The 13255-nt window shown below is 37.1% G+C and overlaps 1 protein-coding gene across 2 annotated transcripts; it reads right to left on the minus strand.

The window, feature by feature from the left end:
• Positions 1-1552: 1552 nt before the first annotated feature.
• hapln1a (hyaluronan and proteoglycan link protein 1a) lies at positions 1553-12132 on the minus strand. 2 transcript variants are annotated; one of them, XM_077231595.1, is made up of 4 exons: positions 11568-12132; positions 6914-7240; positions 3602-3904; positions 1553-3493 (listed from the first exon to the last, which is right to left on the minus strand). In XM_077231595.1, exons 1-4 carry the CDS (start codon positions 11629-11631, stop codon positions 3204-3206), a joined length of 984 nt encoding a protein of 327 aa, XP_077087710.1. In that variant the 5' UTR covers positions 11632-12132; the 3' UTR covers positions 1553-3203. The 2 variants fall into 2 exon arrangements, with proteins under 2 accessions (XP_077087710.1, XP_077087709.1); XM_077231594.1 differs by having other exon boundaries at positions 3602-3928; positions 11568-11817.
• Between the last annotated feature and the right edge of the window lie 1123 nt (positions 12133-13255).

The raw sequence follows: 13255 nt of genomic DNA on the forward strand, positions 1-13255 counted from the left end.
TACTTGTGTTCCTAGTATTTTTTCATTCTGATATATAGAGTGAGTTTTAGCTATAGGGAAGGGCTTAAGGGTAGACATAGTTAACTAGCATGTTAATATGGGACGTAATTCGATTTCTTTTTAAATTTACATAAATCTATATATCAATATAATGAAATTCACTGTGACTGGAGTAAAGACATTGCACTTCATGTTTTTAGTATAACTATACACATTTTTATTACTATTAAAAAGTTATTACTAAAGTTCATCAGCAGTGCCTAATGTTGACCACCAGATGGTATCAGTTCACTAAAACAAAGACACTTGAACATGTGAATAGTTCTATCAGATAGCAAAATTATGTAAATTATGTTTTGTGAAGTTGAGTTTCATTGAAACATTAATGATAGTCAATAATAATAATAAAAAAATAGTTAAAATGTTTCACAAAAAAATAAATGTATAATAAAATAAAAATTCAAGGTTTCTTAGTTCTTAGTTAAACAGTGTTCCTAGTGTTTCAGGATTAGTGTTCCTTAGTAAAAATGTTGAAAAAAGTTATCTAAAAGTTAAATGTTAGTTCTGAGGACAAACAACAAAACAAAACATTTGCTCATTTCCCATTTGGTTTGATATTGTGTTTTCTATTGTAATAACAGTCAGACATTGCACTTTAGGATATGTTCTCAAGTTGCATACCTTTGTGGATTATAGTTTTATAAAAATGTTGCATTTAAAGTCCCAATGTAATGTACTGTAGAAGGAAAAAAAGACCTTGGTTGTTTGAAGTCCCATTGCTATATTTTCAGTTGACATGAATTTCCCTGCAGGTATACCGCTGTGTCATTGTTCATTAATACTTGTAGTTTTATTATTTATGTATTGGAAGACAACCATTTTCCATTGCAGAAATAATTTATTTATTCACGTTAAACAACTGGTATTAATTTACATGTAAAAAAAGGGCAGAATTAGTCACAGACTATTGTATAATCAGCAACTTTCCCTGCAAATGCTTCCCAGACTTCTCATAGAGATTCTCAAAGATCTAAAGTTGAGACAGAGCTCCTCTGAATAAAGTATTTAATAAATATCCTCATATTATAGGCACACACACACACGCACACACGCACACGCACACGCACACACACACGCACGCACGCACGCACGCACGCACGCACGCACACACACACACACACACACACACACACACACACACACACACACACACACACACACACACACACACACACACACACACACACACACACACACACACACACACACAAGCACACACACAAGCTTGCTAACACACGTACACACACAAAATCATTAACATGTTGAGAACTCACTGTTCCCAAAAGAAGTGGAATATACTATGCAATCAGTTTATTTCATCTTGTTTTCATTTTGTTTTAATGTTTTTTTTGGGTAATTTAATCCATGCCCACCCAAGCTGGCATCCATACGGCAACAAACATTGCATTCTCAGCATCTGGCCCTTCAACATCCATGGTTATAGGCACTGTAGATTTACAACACAGTTTAGTGGAGAATAGAACAAAAGCCATTTCAGTTTTTATGGGTTTTTATTTTTCATTTAACATTGATTTCATTCATAAACCGTACTCTGCACTTCAGATTAAAAGAAAAGAAAAGAAAATTATATTTTGTGCATAGACAAAATCAAACAAAATGTAATTTATGTGCACTGTGGCTTCTGCAGTTCAAAGCTTAAAGGTGGAGAATCTTTCCCCCTCCCAATACCATAAACAAACATCTATCAATACAAAGGGACAATTAATAGATGTTACGTTCACAGATCTCATTATCTGAAGTAAGCTACACTTTGCCTGTCATAACATTCCAATGTTAGAATCTATTAGAATCAAACTGTATGTATGTGTATGTGGTTTTTAGAGCTGTCTCCCCCTTTTTACAGAGAACAGTGGCATTACAACATCATTAAATTGAAATTTACATATACACTAAAGCAACTAAGGCTGAAGCTAGTCTTGAAATATTGTTGCAAAAATACAACTGGGTCCTAAATGATTCTCCTAGAGTAAATTATGTGTGCAGTTCTCTGCCATATAGCAAAGCTCAATGCATCATCAGCAGTTTGTCAAATTCTGTCAATCTCTGGTGAAATAAAGGCCAACAAGTTCAAAACTGAGAAATAGATTCTCTCATGATTGAAAAAAATAAAATAAAATAGAGCAAGTAACAGGTGAGAAAGTACATCACAATATTGCAAACAAAGGGTAGACATGAATAGTGAAACAATGGAATTATTTATGAATATAAAGCCTTAACATTACAGTGCAAACACATTCATTTGATATTTCAAACAGATAAAATAAGGTCACAGTTCAGAGCTCTGGATAATGCACCAACACAAGAAAAGAAAGCTATTAAGGAAATTAGAATTTGAGTACGATCATAAAAGTGTTTCAGGAATAGAAAGGTGTCAGGTCCATTTACTCATTTACTTTGCTTTTCTGTTTGGGAAAGTTTAAAAAACTTTCTGTCAAGTTTATACTATTTGTTATGTTTAAATATTTTATTGCAATGTCACAATTGAGATTGTTGACAAACTCACATTTACTACTTACTAAAAGGGGTTTTCATCAAAATAGTGTGACTTCAACTTTCCTTCCAGCTGAATATACTTCATGAATGCAATTTGTGTTTGTTTTTCATACATATGGTGTACAAATCTATATAAAATGTAACTGATAGATAAAATAACTGTTTACAATAATATTGTGATGTGAATGTTGCAGTACGGTCTTTACAGTTTGCTTTCTATAATAGTTATCACAGGATGAACGTGATTTCACCTAATGCAAGATGTTCCTGGAGCAACATCTTTGTTGGTGCTGGAACAACATTCCAATCAACCAATCAGATTTGATGGACATGTTTAAAGTTAATGTCAAGTTTAGGCTTACATCAGTGTTATTCACCTGTAATATCCCTCTGTTTTTAGGGATAACCTATGGGTAAGGTTTAGGGGTAGGACTAAATTTTCGGGCAAGAATGCTGTTTCAGGATAAACAAACTATATTGACCCAGGAACATGTCTTACTTGGCAAACTCACGGTGACCATTGTCACAGTTAAGGCTAGTTCATGCAATAAAAGTTTCATAAGTTTGGAGAAGGACACGGATGTATTGCTGCTCTTTGGTTGGTGACAGCTAACGTGACATCAAGCACTTCACGGTTGAGGTTTGTAGCAATAGACACCGTACAGCTTCTGCTTTTTGTCGGGGAAGCCAACAAGGCGAACCGCAGCCTCCGTGGGGCTGCAGTTCTTCCTGGGCCTGGAGATAGGGTAACGAACGCTACCGTCGGCCAGCCAACCAGCATCACAGCGGTCGTATCCATGCAGCTTCCAGGCAGCATACATATGCCCCACCTTTGCAATCTCAGCTCCATCTCTCTCGCACGCATTAACAGCCTCCTCATAGTCCAGCTTCTTGGGCTGGATCAGGTAGTAAAAGAGGCCTGTGATGTAAAACAAAGAGTTTCAGGGTCTGATTTGTGGACACAGACACTGCTAAATGTTATAGACCATTTTATACTAGAATTGAAGAATTTAACTGTTTAAACCACCTTTGAGGCTGGCTGTGAAGCAGAACACATCATAGCGGCTGTTGGACTTGTCCCTCCTGCCGTAGTTTCTCAGTCCGGCTGAGGTCCTTGCGCCTCCACAGGGCTCTCTGGGTTTGGTGATGGGATACTGCACGGTTCCGTCATTGAGCCAGCCGGCATTGCACCAATCCAGTCCATTTCTCCATTCCTCGTAGAGCTGCTCGAAAGAGGCGACCACAGCGTCCTGCTCCAGACACGCAGCCTCTGCGTTTTGGAAGTTGAAGTTGTACCGCCCCAAACGAGGGGAGTATGGGAAAACAACCCCTGTGAATGAAAGTGAATTTTCCCCTGAGGAAAAGTTTGACTGTGTTTAACATTACGTTGATTAGATGAATGTATTTTATGACTGCCCAAATGAATGAATGAACACAGAGCTATATTAATAAAAGCCTTAGTTTTACAGAGTTTAGTTAAAAATATTTACATGGTACAGTGTTATAAAACAAAGCTATTCAAAAAGAGAGAAATTATGTGCAGGGTTTAGGCTTTTCAATCTTATACTCCTTTGTTACAAAGTAACAATGGCTAGTTATGCCAGCCTGCTTCATTATGCTCATGCACCTCACTTTTCTGTGTAAAGATCCCCATTGTTTCTCTGGAACCAAGTCTGCAATGGTGGACTTGGCCAAGAACAAGAACTACAGGGTATTACAGGAGAAGGAGATAATGATAAGTGGCACATACAAAAGTTGAAACAGGCATAAGAGAGCATCTTCACATTTCAAGTGTATATGTATAGTTCTGTGATAATGTTGATGACTGTTTACTAAAATTATCTGTTCAAATACAAATTCTGAACTATATAGAAAGTAAATAAAATATATTTGTAAAGTAATGGCAATGTGTTTTACATTATAGTCAGTTCATTTGTCAAGTGTGCTACACACGTCCTGAAAAATGAAGCCAAAATATCTCGATCTTTCAAACTGTGCTTGTGATTGAATCTGTGGGAGTGGTAATATGGGCAGGACCTTGATGCAGACTTGTGCTCCAACTGATGTAACCGGCAATGACCATTTCTGGGTTTCTGTTTTGGCTTCATTTTTCTACAGTGTAAGGAACTGGAGACACATCATCAACTTTTTACTATACATGCCAATGCAGACACATATGTGAACCTGGATCACAAAACCAGTCACAAGTCGCACGGGTATATGTGTGGCAATAGCCAACAATACATTGTATAGGTCAAAATTATCGATTTTTATTTTATGCCAAAAATCATTAGGATATTAAGTAAAGATAATTTCCCATGAAGATATTTTGTACATTTCCTACCTTAAATATATAAAACATTTATGTTTGTGAGTGAACACAGCACCTTTATATATATCTAGGTCCTTCTCAAAAAAATTAGCATATTGTGATAAATATTCATTATTTTCCATAATGTAATGATAAAAATCAAACTTTCATATATTTTAGATTCATTGCACACCAACTGAAATATTTCAGGTCTTTTATTGTTTTAATACTGATGATTTTGGCATACAGCTCATGAAAACCTCAAACAATTTGCATATCATGAAAAGGGTCTCTAAACGAGCAATTAACCTAATCATCTGAATCAACTAATTAACTCTACACACCTGCAAAAGATTCCTGAGGCTTTTAAAAACTCCCAGCCTGTTTCATTACTCAAAACCGCAATCATGGGTAAGACTGCCGACCTGACTGCTGTCCAGAAGGCCATCATTGACACCCTCAAGCAAGAGGGTAAGACACCGAAAGACATTTCTGAACAAATAGGCTGTTCCTAGAGTGCTGTATCAAGGCACCTCAGTGGGAAGTCTGTGGGAAGGAAAAAGTGTGGCAAAAAACGCTCCACAATGAGAAGAGGTGACCGGACCCTGAGGAAGATTGTGGAGAAGGACCGATTCCAGACCTTGGGGGACCTGCGGAAGCAGTGGACTAAGTCTGGAGTAGAACATCCAGAGCCACCGTGCACAGGCGTGTGCAGGAAATGGGCTACAGGTGCCGCATTCCCCAGGTCAAGCCACTTTTTAACCAGAAACAGCGGCAGAAGCGCCTGACCTGGGCTACAGAGAAGCAGCACTGGACTGTTGCTCAGTGGTCCAAAGTACTTTTTTCGGATGAAAGCAAATTTTGCATGTCATTCGGAAATCAAGGTGCCAGAGTCTGGAGGAAGACTTGGGAGAAGGAAATGCCAAAATGCCTGAAGTCCAGTGTCAAGTACCCACAGTCAGTGATGGTCTGAGGTGCCATGTCAGCTGCTGGTGTTGGTTCACTGTGTTTTATCAAGGGCAGGGTCAATGCAGCTAGCTATCAGGAGATTTTAGAGCACTTCATGCTTCCATCTGCTGAAAAGCTTTATGGAGATGAAGATTTGATTTTTCAGCACGATCTGTTTTTTTTTTTTACCTGCTCACAGTGCCAAAACCACTGGTAAATGGTTTACTGACCATGGTATGACTGTGCTCAATTGGCCTGCCAACTCTCCTGACCTGAACCCCATAGAGAATCTGTGGGATATTGTGAAGAGAAAGTTGAGAGACGCAAGACCCAACACTCTGGATGAGCTTAAGGCCGCTATCGAAGCATCCTGGGCCTCCATAACACCTCAGCAGTGCCACAGGCTGATTGCCTCCATGCCACGCCGCACTGAAGCAGTCATTTCTGCAAAAGGATTCCCGACCAAGTATTGAGTGCATAACTGAACATAATTATTTGAAGGTTGACTTTTTTTGTATTAAAAACACTTCTTTTATTGGTCGGATGAAATATGCTAATTTTTTGAGATAGGAATTTTGGGTTTTCATGAGCTGTATGCCAAAATCATCAGTATTAAATAATATATATATATATATATATATATATATATATATAAATTTATATATATATATATATATATATATATATATATATATATATATATATATATATATTTTTTTTTTTTTTTTTTTTTTTTCACCCTCAGATTCCAGATTTTCCAATAGTTGTATCTTGGCCAAATGTTGCCCTATCCTAACAAACCTTACATCAATGGAAAGCTTACTTATTCAGCCTTCATGTGATGTATATATCTAAATAAATAAAAAAATATACCCATTTGATTGGTTTTGTGGTCCAGGGTCACATATGTAAAATCGCTTCTGTTTTATGACCATTTGGCTATTGATTGTTAAATTTTCATTAATTGAAATTTTCATTTCAATTAAGTCACTTTGGTTGAAAAGAGCCTGCTAAATGAATACATATAAATGTTACAGGTTAAATGATTACTTATGTGACAGCATGAAAAACTAAAGTTACCTTGCAATTCAAGGTCCACTTCAACCATCTTGTCAGTCAAGCCATTGATGACCTCACACCTGTATGTGCCATAGTCCTTCAGATCTAGGTTTGTAATAACCAAGGTAGCATCATTGCCATCCGCCTCCAACAGGTAAACGCGGTCCTCGAAATTTCCGTAGCTCTTCTTGTGGAACCCCATGGACATCAACACGTCGGTCTCTGTCGAGTCATCCTCAAGCTTTGTCCACTTGATTCTGTTTCCGAACAAATTGGACAGACCTTCCAGTCTGCAGGGCAGAGTGATATTGTCTCCTCTGTTGGCGTAGACCTTGATTCTTTCATCATCTAAAATGAAACAAATAGAGGTTTCTCTCTCAATGGTTTGTATTGAAACCACACAGTAGGTCTAGTATAATTGTTTTATATGTTTACAAGGACAGGATGAGTTTAATTATATGATATTTCCTTCCATCCTTTTATTGATTTGAATTTATTGCTATCCATATGTTTTGTCTTAAGGTATTAAAGCCTGCAATCTTCACAAAACAGGAAGAAACACAGTACCACACAAATCTCAGCCGAAGAAATACTAAAATTTAATGGAATCAGATGGTTTTCTTGCACACAAACATACCAGAGACATTGTTCTCCCATTTTTAGGACATTATGTTCCCCGACCCCTCTTAAACTGTTTGCTAGCTGATGCTGTGTCTGTATCTCTGGTAGTAGTTCCTATGTCTGCTGGTTAGGGGCATAATTGTCTCATTCAGTTCCTCAAGATGTTTCCTGATCTCTGCTTGAGCCTTGGGAGGCCCTAATCCATCACAGCTCCATGATGGAAGATTTGATAGATATCAAGGAAACTAAAATCGACCCAAGAATTCTCCATGCCAGCTATACACCGCTATCAAAGTGTCGATTGCACAGCAGACATAATTCGATTTAGCTTAAGGCACCATTCAGTCTCTCTTTTCTCTATGGTTTAAACTGTCTACAGATGTGCTTTGCCAAATCATTCAACCCATATTATCAAGTAAACTCAAATCCTTTTTGTTTATCTTGATTCAGGTAAGCATGGGCTGGGCAACCTGTTAATCTAAAAAGATTAAGACAAAGGCAAAGGCACTTTTTCTGTTAAGCCTTGACCAGCATGTTCTACAAATAACCTTTACACTCAGGTGAAGTGTATCTGCAGGAAAACCTTTCCCATATGCTCAAAATATGGCACTCATTTGCAAGACTTTCTGTCTTCTGCATCAAACCATATACTTTACCGTAGTTCTTTATTACTCCTCACTCGACTAAGCTGGAAACTTCTTAACCATAATAACATGTGCCCAACCTGTGCTCAGAATGAATGTTCTTAACATCTGAGTGTTTCATGGATCAGAAGCCATGTTAAACTGTACTGTTCTCCACTTTAAATTATACAGCACCTAATTCACATTATGACCAATTGCTGAAATATTCTCCTCTTTCCAGAAGTAATTAAATCCTAGCCCATTTCTTACAATCATTAACACATCTGATCCCTTTTTACACTTCATTGTGAGTCATTCTCTTTCTCACTCTCAATTTCTTCCAAATAAACTCTTGCTTAAGAGACTGTGTGCCAAAGTGTCATGCTGTAACCAGAAGGAACAGATTAATAATCTCCCTTCAAATGATCAAGTACACCCTCCAGTAATGACAGCAGCTACCAGTTTTGGAAATTTATAACTAAGCTTTTTGGATTAGGGCTCCACACATGCAAGAGTTCTCTTTGTTGGCTGACTATCTGTACACCATTGCTGGTGTGATTTTGTACCAGTTTTGCACAACTCTCAAATATCATCTCAAATCCTTTAACCCATAATGTTCTCCATATACCCAACTCCCATTAGTTCCCGTGACACCCCATCCCCCATCTCCACCCACCCTTTATTCCTGCTCTTGTAAGCAAACAGAAGGAAAGTGTTTACTCTTGAACAGCAGAATGGAAGTGTCGTGTTGGTTTAAATATTTAAGTGCCTCTATCCCACCCACCAAGAATTCAGCTATTTGGTGTAAGAAAGGATATGTATATATATATTAATTTAACATAAATTGATTTTTTTTCCCCAAAGAAAACTGTAATTGAGGTTCGTGACTGAAGGAGTCATAATAATGTAGTAATAATCAAAATGATTATAATAATAAATAATGTGTTACAAAACGATAACAACAAATAGGAATAATAAATCTCTATATATATATATATATATATATATATATATATATATTAATATTGTTAAAAAGTTAATTGATAACAATTTACAATACGGGTGCACTAATATGCATTAATTCATGTTTAACTAATGCACAGATAATCATGAGTTAATGTATGATTCATGAAGAACTAAACCATTAATTAATTATTACTGCATCAGCAACTAATAAAGAGTCTATATGATTAATAGATTAAGTAATACATGAATTGCTATTAATTCAATGTGTCATTGTGTATTAATTCCTTAATAACATATTTTATTAACTAATAGTGTAAATTAATGTGTTAATTACCACAATTAGTCAAAGCTATGCACTTCAACTACCAGTTGTCTGCTTTAATTAATCATTAGCTAATGATTTGCAAAGGTATCATTATGTTATGACTTTACTTGTTGAGGCACATCATTATTAACTAGTCATTTAGTAATTGTAGTAATTTACACATGAATTTGCACTAACAATGAAGTAATTAATTATGTATTAATGTGTACCTGTATAATCTGGAAGTTGAAATACAAGGCTTTGGCTCATTCTGGTAATTAACATATTAATTAACACTATTAGTTAAATAATTGAGTTATTTGGGAATTCATTCACATTTACATATTTAATTAATAACAATTCATGTATGAACTAATACATTAACCATACAGACTCTTAATTAGGTCCTAATGTGGCAATCATTAATGAATAGCTTAGATAATCATTAGTTACACATTAATTCAGTATTGTCTGTGCATTAGCTAAGCATGAATTAATGCTTATTAGTGTACCCATATTGTAAAGTGTTACCAGTTAATTTAATAAAACAATTATAGAGAAAAATAGAGCAAGAGAATAACAAAATTAAAATGTTAAAATAAAAATATTCAAATAAAATAATGCTTGACAATTTATTAAAAAAAAGAAAAAGTAAAGTAAGCAAGCAGACTCCAAATAATATTTCAAGTAGTTAGACAATAGGTTATATAACCAGGTCATCAGAGACATTTGCAAACTGAAATATAAACAGAGAGGGTGATATAAATTCAATATAAAACAATCATTTAATATTACCATGTAATACATGTGTTTGGGCCCCATTGGCATCTTGTACACATCTGCTGCATAAATGGGGTTGGAGTCCCACAGTTTATATGGTTGTGAGGTACACAACCCTAAATGTATACAAGCACACTGATTAGAGCTTCACATCTGTGTATACAAGTGACATATGGAATCGCTTCCTCACAGTCAGACAGTCTTGATGGCTAAACTTCACTTCCGACAGTTTGCTGAGCAGGCAGAGGTCAGTGGGATATGAACATGAATTATTGCACACAGCTGGACAGCACTCCCCCTATCATAACCATCCTACTTGAGCATTGACATTTAGATTATGCCTCTTTCTCCCTCTGTGTTCATGTGTTATTGTGAGTTTATTTAAAAGTCATTCCTTCATTATCTCCCCTTTTCTCTCGCCCATCACACACAAAGCCATTCTCTTTCTTTTTCACACACCCCCTACTCAGCCATGCCTGACTAATGGCTGCATTATGTCTTGAACAGAGCCTCCGTGAATCAGGCCTGTCTTGAGCAGTCGCCAAGTGCCCAAAACTATAAGAAATTTTCACTTCTTCCTCCAGTCCCTACCTTCTCTCCACCAGCCCCAGTCCAGCCCGATCCATACACACCCATGATTTACAGACCCTTACATCAGAAGGAAAGTAACTTTACATTTTCAGAGGCTGTTAATCTTGCTGTAGCTCCTGTCACATACATACATTCAGTGTCTTCACAGTAAAATCAATGGATTTGGCAACGGCCCGCATACAGCTGGGAATATAAAGGCCCACTGTGTGGCTCTTCAGCCACTAATATGCTCCTGACATCACTGGCTGTCAGGAACTGATCTTGCATTTAGCCTCAAGGAAAGGTAATAGATCTGCACTCAGGTGTAATCATCCAAGTCATTTTTCACGGTCAGTTCAGTGTTGGCTCACATCCTCCACTAACTGTCAACAACTGTAAAACAACTGTTCAATTACCTGCAGCAGATGTTTTAGAGCTTATGAAAGTCTGTGGTGAGCTGAATCTTTGTATGTGTGTGTGTGTGTGTGTGTGTGGGTGGGTGCGCGTGTGTATAGTGGGAGTCTTGGAGTATTTTAGAGATGAATAGTGGAGTAATACAATTCAAATCTGGTGATAGCATTGAGGAAATTATGTTCATCCATGGTACATATTTTTTTGTCTTATCCCTTATTCTAATTAGCGTTTAACTTTGATAATCTAATTTCTATAAATTATAGGCTACTGTGTAGTTTTTGAGCATTACATTTATCTTACCACATTCTCATCTGCACATAGACACATACACAGATGCTTTCTGTAACGTAAATTCATTCATTCATTCATGCAAGAAGGGATCAAAAGTGGTTCTTACCTTGTGCTTCAACATGTAGACTGCTTGCAAAGAAAAACATTGCCAAGGAAAACAGAGTGATCATCTTGTCTTTTTGTTTCTTTGTCTAAAGGCCTCTTGACTAGAAAAGCAAATTAACAAAAATAAAATAAAAAACAGGGGCAAGATACAAATGCAATTGGGCAATAAAACTGGTGAATCCAGAAAAATACTTTCTTCCCGTTGTTGTCGATGTAGGTGTTGGTAGTTGTGCCACAAGAAAGATTGGGCTTCTAAGAGGTCCATTCAAAAAGCTTATATTGAAGCCCTGGCCAAATGTAGCCACTCCCCCTCCCCTTAGAGAGAGATGCAGCCCATCACCCTACATTGTCTCTCTCTCTCTCTCTCTCTCTCTCTCTCTCTCTCTCTCTCTCTCTCTCTCTCTCTCTCTCTCTCTCTCTCTCTCTCTCTCTCTCTCTGTGTGTGTGTGTGTGTGTGTGTGTGTGTGTGGACTCCCTCATTTAAGAACAGCTTCCCTTTCTGCCATGCATGGCTCTCCGTTTAGATTTAAGGGGAGACGTGCAGACTACAATGTGTTGTTTGTGCTGGCTACAGTATGGTTAACAGGATTTATATAAGGCCTATTATGTAACAATGTCTTTAAAATGAGAAGAAAAAAGCTTTGAAGAATGGAAATATTTTTTTAAAGGCTTTTGTGACATCACATTGTTTTAAATACAGTTTAAGTTCGCCAAATGTTGATAGATCAACTTTATACAGGCATCTTGTCTAATTGTATATTAATACCAGAAACCCCCTTTAAATATTTCTTTCTCAGCATTTAGTCTAAGGTCTTCAAAGTAAATCTGTCCAACAGTGAGCATGTCTCACTGGAAAAAATGGACTCCCCGGTAAGAATATATTAATTCAAAACCTTGAACGCCATTCATGCTCTCCAAATGCTGAATTACACAACCTCTCAACATGCTTGTAATACATGACTAGTGCAGTGTGACTTTGCTGATTGATTTTTCATGTGTTTCTAGCTGCTGTGTTATGATGATTAACATAATGTACATCATATTTTTGATCAGCCAAGAAATCAAAAAAAACATCCACCTTCCCATCTGCCCATCTTCTTGGTTCTTCTTGAAAACTCTTCTTCACCTGACATAACCCCCTTTTCAGATTATATGGAAGCTTGTACTGATAAGTAAAGATATAGCCCACTTCACCTAAACAAAAGTATGTCTGGACTCTAAAAATACCTCATTATCACTGGAGAAGAGATAGGATGGGGATGTGGAAGGAGAATGTATCCATCAAGGATGTTTTCTCAGTGGAGTGATGGTGAAAGGGTGGAACCTGTTCAATGCAAATTATTACAGTTATTTCAGCTGTGATTTACAGATTCTAGGTGAGAAGACACCCTTCATCCCCACAAGGCCTTGTCTTAGACTAAAGCTCCATCGAGCCATATGTTCCCCACCCTGAAAAAAAAACCTCACAGACGACAGGCCGTTATGCCAAAACCATCACAGTGACTTATTTACACAGTGACTAATTTACACACACACACACACACACACACACACACACACACACACACACACACACACACACACACACACACACACACACACACACACACACACACACACACACACACACACACACACACACTATGGAAAATGAGGAAGGGTCTCTGGGTTGCAGCATGACTGACTGGA

This window comes from Siphateles boraxobius, unplaced genomic scaffold (genome assembly GCF_051911475.1).
Source record: "Siphateles boraxobius isolate OS27281-9 unplaced genomic scaffold, OSU_SipBor_1 16, whole genome shotgun sequence".
NCBI lineage: Eukaryota > Metazoa > Chordata > Actinopteri > Cypriniformes > Leuciscidae > Siphateles > Siphateles boraxobius.

Bases quoted from the DNA above. Each gene is read 5' to 3' on its own strand.
- hapln1a (XM_077231594.1), bottom strand. From the start codon at position 11,631: ATGATCACTCTGTTTTCCTTGGCAATGTTTTTCTTTGCAAGCAGTCTA. The intron at 7,241-11,567 runs GTAAGAACCACT...GTTTCATTTTAG, and splicing joins TCTACATGTTGAAGCACAAG to ATGATGAAAGAATCAAGGTC. The intron at 3,929-6,913 runs GTAACTTTAGTT...ACTTTTCCTCAG, and splicing joins AGTGGACCTTGAATTGCAAG to GGGAAAATTCACTTTCATTC.